At 34.7% G+C, this 12,102-nt stretch overlaps 1 protein-coding gene and 1 long non-coding RNA gene across 3 annotated transcripts in view; one reads left to right on the top strand and one right to left on the bottom strand.

Moving 5' to 3' along the window:
- FNIP1 (folliculin interacting protein 1) overlaps positions 1–12,102 on the top strand; it is a 123,363-nt gene that overhangs the window by 56,580 nt on the left and 54,681 nt on the right. For both annotated transcript variants that reach the window (XM_028527517.2, XM_028527518.2), the window contains exon 3: positions 7,805–7,939. In XM_028527517.2, coding sequence (XP_028383318.1) covers positions 7,805–7,939 — 135 coding nt within the window. The remainder of the gene's footprint in view (positions 1–7,804; positions 7,940–12,102) is intronic.
- LOC118498056 lies at positions 3,562–5,245 on the bottom strand. The gene is made up of 2 exons (XR_004900580.1): positions 3,739–5,245; positions 3,562–3,687 (listed from the first exon to the last, which is right to left on the bottom strand). It is a non-coding gene; the product is annotated as an uncharacterized LOC118498056 (long non-coding RNA).

Here is a 12,102-nt window from a genome sequence, read left to right as displayed (position 1 = left end):
CTGCTCTCTTCTTTTTCTTCTCTCAGTTTTGTTTTTTTTTTTTCTTTACCTGCAAACATTCACAAAGCCTCTTTACCCAACACCAGCAAAATAGCCTCCTTTCTCCTTCATATATGCGTTCTTCCATTGTTTGCCTCTTTCTCTCTTGGTCACTGTCAGTTTTCCTTCCCTGTGTCTGTTGGTGTCACCCAGTCTGCCTGTCTCAGTGTCTCTTGGGCTCTTCTCAGTGTAGCTTCCAGTCTCTCTATCTTTTGTTGTCTTCCTCCACTTCTCTTAGTCTCATTTCTGTCTGTGTCTGAGTAGTAATCTGTCTCCTGGCTCTAATCTCTTACCAATCACTCATTCCTCAGTCCTCTGAAATTTTTCCATAAGCTTACTTTTTCTTTAAACTTTTCTCTAGACACATTCATCAGTGACTAGAAATCACTCCAGGCTCACTCGTTTTGTGTGTCCTCATTCTACATGCCATCTTCCTAGATGGATATAATTTTTCAGGGTTCATCTTATCAGAATTGTATGAATTCCTTCTGATTTCCTGTAGGCCTATTTTTTTCCTCCATCTGAATTCTCATAATTCTTTGCTCATAGATTTCTATATTATAGCTATAACTATGTATTTGTTTTTATTTTTATTTATTGATTTTTTTTAAGAGAGAGAAAGAAGAAGGGGCATAGAGAGAAACATTGATTTACTCCACTTATGTATGCATTCATTGGTTGATTCTTGTATGTGCCCTGATTGGTTATCAAACCTGCAACCTCGATGTATCTGGACAATGCTCTACCAAGCAACCTGGCCAGGGATTGTGTGTTTGTTTTTAGACTGGGTAAAAAAACAAAGTAAAAAATTCCTTTGTTATCTACCTTTGTTTCCTAAACTGCACACTGCTTCTCATGTGTTAAGTACTCAGCACATACTTTGATCAGTTTTTCTTTCATATTTTTTTAATTGTTGTTCAAATACAGTTTTCTGTCTTTTACTCCCATCCCACCCCACCCCCCAGCCCTCTCTACCTCCCTGATCAGTTTTAAGTACAGTTAAGAAGTATATTATCAAAATCCTATAAATTCTTTTATGAAGATTTCATATGTTTTTTTTGAATACTACAGAATACATTCAAATACTGTTCTTTCCCCCAACTTGCAAGCTGTTTGATCTTTAAGTGATTTTTTTCATTTTTTTGTACCTCTACCTTTGGGACACCAAATCATGTGGGTTCTGTATAGGCAAAGAATGACTGTGCGATACAAATTTTAAACTTCTTACACAAAATTTTGGGTTCATACGTAATGCTTAAATAGTTAGGCATTAGCAGTTTGCTGTTGTTGCCTTGTCTGTACACAGCACCTTTCTACTTAAATATGATAAATAGTGAAATCACGTCTTGTGTCCTTTCTTTTTCTTAGTTTAAAACAATCTGCGAGAGAGAATAAAGATTATAAATGCTAATATGGCCATATAATTTACCAGAAATTTTATTGAGAAGAAGTTCTATCCTAATACTGAGAAAATAATATCATCATGAATTACAAACTGAGAGCCAAGCTTTCATAGACTTCTATAAGGGCTTCTATATAAAAGTTAATACACAGAAATCAATGAGTCAGTAGATACAAATAACTTGCAATTAAAAGATATGAAGGCAAGACTTCATTTAAAATAGCCAGTTAAAAATATCTATGCATAATCGTAACAAACCTGTGTTTAGAAATTTAAAAGTCGTCTGAAGTACATAAAAGCTTACTCGAGCAAATGGAAAGGCAAAATATCTTCTTGAGTAATATTCACTGTCATCAAGTTTTCTAATTTCTTTAAGTGGCTTTGTAAAATGTTTTTATTTAAATAAAAATGCCAACTTTATTTAATTGGTAGAGATGGTATGTGGAACTTGATAGCTGATTTTAAAGTTCAGATGGAAAACATTTGCAATAACTGATTGGAAAATAGAAAAAGAAGGGCAATGTGGATGAGCTAGCTTGACCAGATTTGAAAATATAAACTCTAAATAATTAAAACAGTGTCACATAAACAATTACACTAGTGGACCCAATAGAGGGTCAGAAGTAGGTCCAAATATATGGAGAAATTTAGAATTCAGCAAATGTGCATCATCATAAATCACTAAGGTAAGAGTAGTAAGTGGTATTGAGACAATTAGAAAGCCATTGAGAAGAAAGATAAATTTGGATGTCATATCTAAAGTGTATCAAACATTTAACTGTAAAATAAAACTATAACATTACAAATGAAAATACGAGTTACTTAAAATCCAGAGTCCATAAAGGAAAAGACCAATATATTTGACAATAAAAAAACAATAACAACAAAACCTTGTGTGGTAAACAAAGCAAAAGCAAACAAAAAAGAAAAAAAACATGAAAGGAAAGTTAAAGACAAATAGTACCAGGGAAAAACACTTTTGCAATATATAATATCAAGTGGCAGTCTTTCTATATAAAGAGTTCCTAGAAATCAGGACAGGAGAACCACTTAGTGTAAAATTGGGTAAAAGACAAGTGCAGAGAATTCACGTGATAAAGGTTCACTACACATTTAATACAGTTGTTACTCTCAGTTGTAATAAAGGAATTGAAAAAACTATACTGTGATTTTAGTTCTTTCCTTTTAAAGTGGCAAAAACCCAAACATTGAATGACAACATTTTGCTGTTAGAGTGAGTGAGTGAAATGGTACAGCCTCTGTGGAAGGTAATCTGGAGATATTCCAAAATTATCTATGTCTATGTTTTGACACAGTAGTTTACCTGCAGTGTCATCCATTAGTAGATGACTGGTTAAGTAAGGTATAATTTTTTTTAGTTTATATTTAATGGGAATGTGTGGGGTGGGAAATAGGGTGGTTGAAGAAGGTGGAACCTAGAGTTCTTTTTGCATAATTTTTTATATTGTTTCACTTTTGAATCATATAACACATTAGTTTTATACAACTTAAATTTTTGAGACGTTGACAGAACAAGCAAAAAAGTTGAAAATTCATGTGAAAGACTTTTATAAACTGAGAAATACTGTATTAAGTCCCAGTTATTTATTTGAATTTCAGTTGTGAGACTGAATCTGGAACATGGATTATAATATGTGTCCAGGTTATGTGTCCAGGTTAAAGATTTTAATCCCCTGTGCCTGCCTTTCTCCCACCCTTCTCCCCTTTCTGAATAATTGAGTCCTAGAACCAGTAGATAGGGCCGAACACTAATGTCAGTTGGTGGAGCTTGGTGGACCTGAGCAGAGTATCAAGAGCCCAGGTAGGTTGAGGAGGGCATCTGCATAAGATTTGGGCTAACACAGGTTATCACGGCCCAGGCAGGATGAGGAGGACAGTCACCCTGGGTATCATCATGCAGGTGAGGGAGTGACAGGGGAAGTGAGATGCTAGTTTCATACAAGGGAGTTGATAAAATAAATATATGTTAAGGACAACAAGAGGCATGTTTTTCTCAATGTTAGAAAAGGGAGTTATAAATAAGGGGAGAAAACTGGAAGAACCCTGTGGATTGGAACAGGAGATATTGGTATGCACTTATATTTTTATATAAACACACTTATATACACAACACAATAAATGTAGATGCAAGCTTATGCATGTGTGTATGTGGACAGATACGCTCTCTAGCTCTGCCCACTGAGAGGGTGTAAGGACAAGACTCCAGTGTAAGAGGCATACCTAGCCTCTAGATCTTGTCTGAAAGTCCATTCTCCGCTGAGTGGAACCGGGGCTACTTGGAGAACTTGACTGGTCCTTGGGCTGGGACAAGGAAGGAAAAGATGAGCCTGGAACTTCTTGTGTTAAAAGTTTGAAGAATGATGGGAATGGGTCAAAAGGGCATAGAAACCAGCTTGGAAGGGCTCTCACTTGAAGGGGTAAAGTCAGGAAAACTTTAGCATAAAAACAAATAATGTTAGAGGATTATAACTCATTGATTAAAATAGGAATCTGGAAGTGATATAAATTAATAAATTGAAAGTTTAATGAGAGACAGCATATTTGGAATATATAAACCATGTGTAGTTTTATAATCCTCATGACCAAAATATTAATTACAAAGGAAAAAATATTTCTTTACAGTGAAGATATTTGGTAGGCATAATCATATGATCATCAATATCAAGACTGTCATCATTGTTGAACAAATCAGAATCATATGCTTCATGGTAAGATTCAATGAGAGGAACACTGTTACTCATGTGGTGTTACATTCCAGGATGTATAGCCGGAATCTTACGAGGGATCATCTAAAAAATTCAGTCTGCAAAATAACTGCATTATAATCTGTCCTCAAAAGCATCAGGGTTATGAAAGGTAAAGAGAGACTGAAGAAACTTTTTCACCGTGAAGAAGGCTAAAAAGATATAATAAATTAATGCAGGATTGTAAACATAGAGAAAGAATGAAAATTATAATCCATTTATTAAAAAGCCTTTTTCTTAAGAAAGTGATGTTTATAACTTCTTATGCTTAAGGTAGGGTATTGTTAGTTATTGTGGATTAAAAATATTATATCATCTCCTTTAGTAAAAAAGTAAGATGAGAAAACCAAACCCTTTTTGCCCTATAGTTATGCTCATGCAAGGCCTATGTCTACCTGAAGGTTGGTGACTGTCCCCTGTCCCCTCACTAGACCATCTTCCACTACAGTTGTTTGGTTTCCAAAAAAGTCATAACTTCAAAATAGGAGAGAGAAAAGACATTAGCTGTGAAGTTGGTAGGAGAAGGGTGAAAGTGTGTGTGTGTACATGCATGCACGTGCTCGTATGTATGCTTCTGTGCATGCTGTTTATGCCTCAGTACTGGAAGTGATATATGTTGGTTCCATTTCTCCCTCTATCACATTACTTCTTGTTTCAGAGATTGGACCTACGAAGGTCCCTCCGCTTGGAATGTCTTTCTAGCCCTCCCCATCTTTCTCTTTCACCTTAACTCCTATGCCTTTTTTTTTTCATAGTCAGTGGCGTAAACAATCAAGGGGAATTTCCTTGAACGCTCTTGACGACGTTAAGTACTCTCTTGGATAATTGATTTAAACATTGTTTTTTGACCTCACATTTGTAAAATGGGGATCATAATAGGACCAACTTTGTAGAATTGTGAGGAATAAAAGAGTAAAATCTATGTAAAACAGAATAAATAGTGTCTGACCAGAAAGTAAGTGCCTATGAGTTAACTGAGTTGACACCATTATTACTACTTTTTAAAAACATTTGAAATACATATCTCATTTATTTTTTTTTTTAAGATTTTATTTATTTATTTTTAGAGAGGGAAGGGAAGGAGAGAGAGAGAGAAACATCAATGTGTGGTTGCTGGGAGTCATGGCCTGCAACCCAGGCATGTACCCTGACTGGGAATCGAACCTGCAACATTTTGGTTCGCAGCCCGCGCTCAATCCACTGGGCTGCGCCAGCCAGGGCTACATATCTCATTTATATATTTTTCTAATTATTTGTTAAATATCTCTTTTCCCAGTTAGGTTGTTAGTTCCATGAGGAAAAGAACTGTGTCTTTTTTATTTACCTTGTTCCCTAGTGCTCACTCGGTACACATGGTACTCAAATGCTTTTGTTAACAGATAAATGGGTTGTTTGTAGTAGTGGATCTTTCATACCAACTGGATTTTGATTTCATGTATATTACAGACTTACTGGGTCTTATGACTTTGGTGAAGTGACTTGACTTCTCTGGACTTCAGGTTTCTCAACAGTAAAATTGGGTTGTAATATCTACTACACTGAGTATTATAGAAAATATACTTAAAGCCCTAGCATTTTGTTGGCAATCAATAAGTTGTGAAGTTATTAAGATGTTGCCAACAATATCAGTACTGAAAATACCAGTATTTTTAGTGAGTATTTAAAAGAAATATTATTGATGAAATATATCTAGTAAAGTTCCTGAACCTGGGAGTAGGGATTCAGTTATGTTAGCCCCTGCTTTAACTTTTTTCTAATAATATTTATAACTGCATATCAGTAAGCATATGCTAGTTGTAGAGACTGTATAGGGAGGGCACTTTATTATTTATTTATTCATTTATTTATAAGTATATAATGAGAGAGACACACAAATGCATACATACTCCTTAAAGTGTTACAAATAACCTACCCATTAGGTAGAGCTTTTCTCCCCATTAAACAGATAAGGCTTAGAGACATCAAGTAACTTCCCCAATGAGCCAGGATTTAAATCCAGTCTATTTCGTTTTAAAGCCTTTGTTCTTATTTTACCACCCTCTCTCTTTACATTTTTGGTTAGAGATGATTTGGAGTTACCAGATGCTCTCTTTTACAATGCCTTTGGTTTTCTGAAAATTGTGATATCAGTTAGATTACTTCTTCTGAAATCTTTCTGAGGTTTGTTTCATGGAAGAGGGATACAGCACTGGAATGCTTTCAGGAGGATTATCACAGACTTTAGTGGGTTGCAACTTTGGTAGCTGTGAGCAGTGAAAGCTCAATCTGTTGGGGAGGGAGAGGGGAGCAAGAGGAATAAAGAAAAACAAATAGAAATGTGTTCTTATTCCATACTAGACTGTACAACTTCCTCGTCCTAAGGTTAGCTCTTAATAAAAATGTAATTGTTTAATAAATTTTTATTTCAAAAGATTAAATTTATTATGTGTGCACACACAAGGTCTGTTCAGAAGGTATCCAGCCATGCACTATGAAAAACAGATATTTATTGAAGAAGTTACAAGATACAAGAATCATTGTACATAGGACAGTGACATCTCTGTCCTCTTCAAAGTTAGCACCTTGGGACCACACACACTTCTCCCAGTCACCATCAGCTGTCCCATTGTATTTTCCTGAATCTCATCAATGGTCTGAAATCTCTTCCCTTTCAAAGATGATTTTAGTTTTGGGAAAAGCCAGAAGTCTCAGGCTGCCAAATCTGGACTCTAGGGAAGCTAAGTCACCTGGACGATTTGATGTTTTACCAAAAAAGTCTGCACTAGATGTGATGCATGAGCAGGCACGTTGTGGTGTCGAAGCTGCCAATCACCAAGTGCCCATGGCTGCAGCCTTCTGAATCAGTTGTTCTACTCATTCAGTCATTTTGAATGCAATGGCCACACAGTACGCATGCTCACTCAATGGTGTCTACTGCTCCCACTGACTAGTATAGTGAAGTCATCATTGTTCATGCATGCCCATTCCATTCCACTTTCTTTGGCTGCCAGGCTACCTTAATGTTGTGTCAACCATTCTCATAATATTAACAGTGGTTGGACTTTTTCTAGACAGACCTTGTGCAGTAAAATATAAAGCTCTCATTTGCACTTCTGGATCTCTCCCCAGAAGTTGTTGTCTATAAAATGTTGCTTATGTTCACTTGTAATGGGGGTATTATATTTAAATGAATTAATAAGTATTTTTAAATTTCTGTTTTAATTTGTAATATGGGGAAATATTGGTAGATACAGTTCACATAAACAAAAGGTCCTTATGGTCCTCAATAATTTTTAAGGGCATAAGGAGTTTTAAGACCAAATCATTTGAAAAATGCTGCAGTGTATTTGTTAAATTGCTAGTAATGAACATCTATAGTAATATAGAAAAATCCCCATGATTTAATGATGTTGCTGAAAAAAGTACAATATAGTCTTCACAAGTGTTATAGTTATGAGATATAGAACAGAAAATAGTGTTGGAGAGAATATGGTAAAATGCAAATAGTCATTAATTAAGGTTTCATTCTTGATTTTTCAAAGGTTTTTATGCTATAATTAAATTTGTATATGGTGAAAAATCAGTTAAAATATGAATGGGGATAATGTTTCTATTTCAGAAACTCTGTAGTGATGCTCAAGTTAAAGTCTTTGGGAAATGCTGCCAACTGAAACCTGGAGGAGACAGTTCATCTTCTTTAGATAGTTCTATTACTTCATCTTCTGATGTAAAAGAACAGTGTCCTAAGTACCAGGTAAGAACACGGATGTCATTTATTTATTTGTTCATTCATCGATAAATATTTTTCAGTATCTGCAATATGTTGCGCACTATTCTAGGGACTGGGGATATAACATGGACTAGTTTTTACTCTCCTGGAGGTTACATTGTAGCTGGAGAGGCAGGTAATTAAACAAGTTTATGCAATTCAATACATCTTAGGGTAGGGGAAGTACAGAGAACTATGAGCATAGGTAGCAGGGGTATTTTTCCCACCTTTTATTTCCTACTTCAGCTTTTTTGGACTCCTGGAATAATTTCTTATTTTACATAAATACTTTTTAATTATTGAAATATGAAGATAACTATTTGTAATTAGGTAATTGTGTGTAGATGGAAATTGGCTCTCATACCAAATCATTCAGACAGTAATAACTCTGAAATTATTAAAATCCAGATATTAGGAGGTACTACATAGTTCTTCCTGCCCTCCTCTATTCCTTCTTCACCTTCCTAATAGTGCTGATGCATACATACATCATCATATGTATACCAGTTTGGACATTTTCTAATTTGGCCAACTGTGCAAGCTTGCCTTTTTTTCTAATATTATGGAGTAAAAAGTGAATATTAGCAAATAGATTCAGATTTTAGGCACCATGAAGGAGTGAGGGGTTGTAATCTCCTTTTGCATTAGAGTCCCTAGAGATTTTCTTTTTTAAGGTATTGATTCCCAGGTCATGTACCCATACATTCTGATTAGTTCAGTATGGTCCTGGAAATCTGCTTTTTTAGTAAGAAGGCATTTAATTATTGCAGCATATAGTCCACTACACTTGATAAGATGTGATTTCAGGTATCTAGAATATTAATTATCTTTGACTTAACACAGATTATTATAGATTAACTTTTAGTAATGACTTGCAAAGAATTGACCTTTCAAATAAGGGCCTTTAAAAAATAAGGCATTAAGGGTAATAAAACTTTCTTAATTATGGCCTTTATTGTGTAATAGATTATATCACATTAAAATATATGACATGCTAGTGGCATTCATGATAACTATTTGGTACATATTAGATCAGGCAAAGTGTACCTCTAATAGCAAACTGTGTGGTCTCATAAAATTGTAAACAGTAATTTATTTTTACTTTTTATATAATAAAATAGTTTTATCCTCACCTGAGGACACTTTTTCGTTGCTTTTAGAAAGAGAGTGTGGGCAAGGGTGGGGAGAAAGAGAGAGACATGTGAGAGAGAAATATCGATTGGTTGCCTTCTCATACATGCCACAGCCAGGGATGGAACCAGCAACCTGACCAGGAATCAAACCTGTAACTCTCTTGTCTATGGGATGACGCTCCAACCAACTGAGCCACACAGGCCAGGGAAACATCAGTTCGTTTTTATTGTCTTTTTTTCTGAGAATTTTTCTATTTATAAATGCCTTAATATTTAAATTCTTGCCTTATATAAAAAATAACTTTAGTCAAAATACAAATGGAGTTAGACACATGATAGCAAGTATGAACTTGCAAAAAGAAGGCTCTCATTTATTTTTTTTTTTTTAAGATTTTATTTATTTTTATAGGATGGGAAGAGAGGGCGAGAAACATCCTTGTGTGAGAGAATCATCAATTGGTTGCCTCTTGCATGCGCTCCCAACCAGGGACCTGGCCTGTAACCCAGGCATGTGCTCTTGACCAGGAACCAAACCAGCAACCTTTTGTTTTGCAGGCTAGCCCTCAACCCACTGAGCCACACCAGCCAGGGCAAGACTCTGATTTTTGTCATTAGTAGAAGAAATTTAGGTTGACACTAAGAGTGGCATTGATCTTTTTTTTTAAAAAAATCAAACTACTTGGTTATTTAAAAAAATTGTTCTGCTCTGTTTCTAAAATGTTGTTCTAAGTGCCCAAACCTTTGTGCTTTGAAATAGAAATTTTATCTTAACCTAGGTATATCAGAAGTGATTTTTTCTGTAAAAAATTAGCTTTGTGCCCTGATTAGTGTGGCTCAGTTGGTTGGGTGTTGTCTCGCAAACTAAAAGGTTGCTAGTTTGCTTCCTGGTCAGGGCACATGCCTGGGTGCTGGTTAAATCCCCATGTTGGGGCCTGTAAGAGGCAACTGATTGATATTTCTCTCCCTCTCTCTTTCTCTCCCTCCCTCTCCCTCTAAAAATAGATAAATAAAATCTTTTTAAAAATTAGCTTTGTGTTTTTATTAAAGCAAGATTAAAACTACAACACTGAGGAAGAAAAGGAATAATATATAAGTTGGTAGATATAAGAAACTAAAAATAGTATGTATAATGAAATGGATTGTTATTTGAGGATGTATTTGTAAAGAAAGGTGACAGAAATATCAATATATAGACTTTTTAAATGAAGATAGTAAATAAGCAGTGGAGTCACTGCTTAAAGTCATTATAAAAGAAAAATAGCGTGCAGATGTACTATATTTTGCTGTGTATATAATATGTACTTTTTTTGCCCAAATTTTTTAGGGAAAAAGAAGGATGTGCGTTATACACATGTATAAACATGTGTAGTACTGGTTCTGTATCTATATAAATGTTTTTAATTCTTTTATTTACATTTATACATTAAAAGTATAACTCTACAAAGCAATAATGATACCTGTATGCAAAATAATATCCTTCATAATACAAAAATGTATCCTAATATAAATAAATGAAAAATTGAATTAAAAACTTAAAACTAAAGATTTTTTCCTGAAAGTTTGGGCCAAAAATATGGGTGCATATTGTACATGAGAGCACATTATACATGGCAAAGTATGGTACTCCTTGGTCTCCACTTACAAAATGGGGGTCCTTATCACTTTATTGTTATCAGAAGAATTTGTTAAGTGTTTTTTAAAAGCTTCAAATTCTTGATTTTCCTCACTGAGATGGTTTAAGTGAAATTTGCAAGTAATCATCACTTGCTGTCTTAGTTATTAGTGTCATCTTCCTTACCAGTTGTTTAAGTTCTGTATTGTTCAAGAATTGTTTTGGAACACCCTCTAAAATAGTGATATAAGCAAATTAGGGATTATTTTCCTCACTTGACAAGAAGTATGGAGGTAGACCATCTAGGTATGATATATTGGCTTCAAGATAACCAAGGCTCCCTTGTGTTTCCACCTAGACATAATTAATGTGTAATCATTGCCTTGTGGTCCTACTATGGCGTCTTCATCTTCAGTGACTTCCATTTATATTTCATTGAGCAGGCCTGTGTTGAATGCATATAAGTGGATAGTACTGAAAGCTGCTACTCCAGCCATTAGTTTAACCCTTTGAATACAGAAACCAACCCCAAATCTCCTGTTTATAAAGGTGGCTCTGTAATGTGGTTTTTCTCAGTTGGGCACATCACTGCCCTGAAACAAATAGGACTTTAAAATGTAAGGAATAAGATATTTGGTAGATAGTTAGTGATATTTACCACAGTATCTAAATAGTAACCAAATGGATGTGTTTAATTTTAACCCTTTTTTTGGCTCCTATGAAGACAAAGAGTAGTAGAAAGGAATAACTTTTTGATTAGTTTGTTTTTGTTTTCCTTTTTTTTTTTTTTAGCATTTTATTGAATTTATTGGGACATTGGTTAATGTGTAGGTTTCAGGTATATAGTTCTACAGTACATCATGTGTATATTGTATTGCATATTTACCACCCTGTCAAGTCTCTTTCTGTCACCATTTATCTCCCATTTTGCCTTCTACCTCCCTGTACCCTCTTTGATCAGTTCTTGGAAAATAAGACACTGTTTCAAATAAGTCTGTTTTTAAAAAATACAAGATATATACAAATTACTCCTATTTTACACAGTAGGAGTGGTAGAAATTATTCTATAAATTCTGTGAATTCTATCTTGTTTTCTGTCCTGGAGAAACATTGTGTATGCATAAGATGTGGTTAATAGTGGTCATTTGTGCATTATTTGTAATTGTAAAAACCTGGAAGTTACCTAAGTATCCATCCGTAAAGGGAGCTGGCTTGATAAACTGGTATTTTCATATGGTAAAATGCTGTGCAGCTCTTAAAGGAAATCCATGTACAATAATTTGGTTACATTTATAAGATACTGTAAAATGAAGAAAATCCAGCTGCAGAGCAGTGTAGAATCACTTTTAAAAACTTACATATGATAATGACAGCAAAGGAATTTTTAATAAATCAATATTTGA

The sequence above is a fragment of the Phyllostomus discolor genome, chromosome 13, assembly GCF_004126475.2.
Source record: "Phyllostomus discolor isolate MPI-MPIP mPhyDis1 chromosome 13, mPhyDis1.pri.v3, whole genome shotgun sequence".
Classification (NCBI taxonomy): domain Eukaryota; kingdom Metazoa; phylum Chordata; class Mammalia; order Chiroptera; family Phyllostomidae; genus Phyllostomus; species Phyllostomus discolor.
This window is presented reverse-complemented; position numbering and strand designations above follow the sequence as displayed.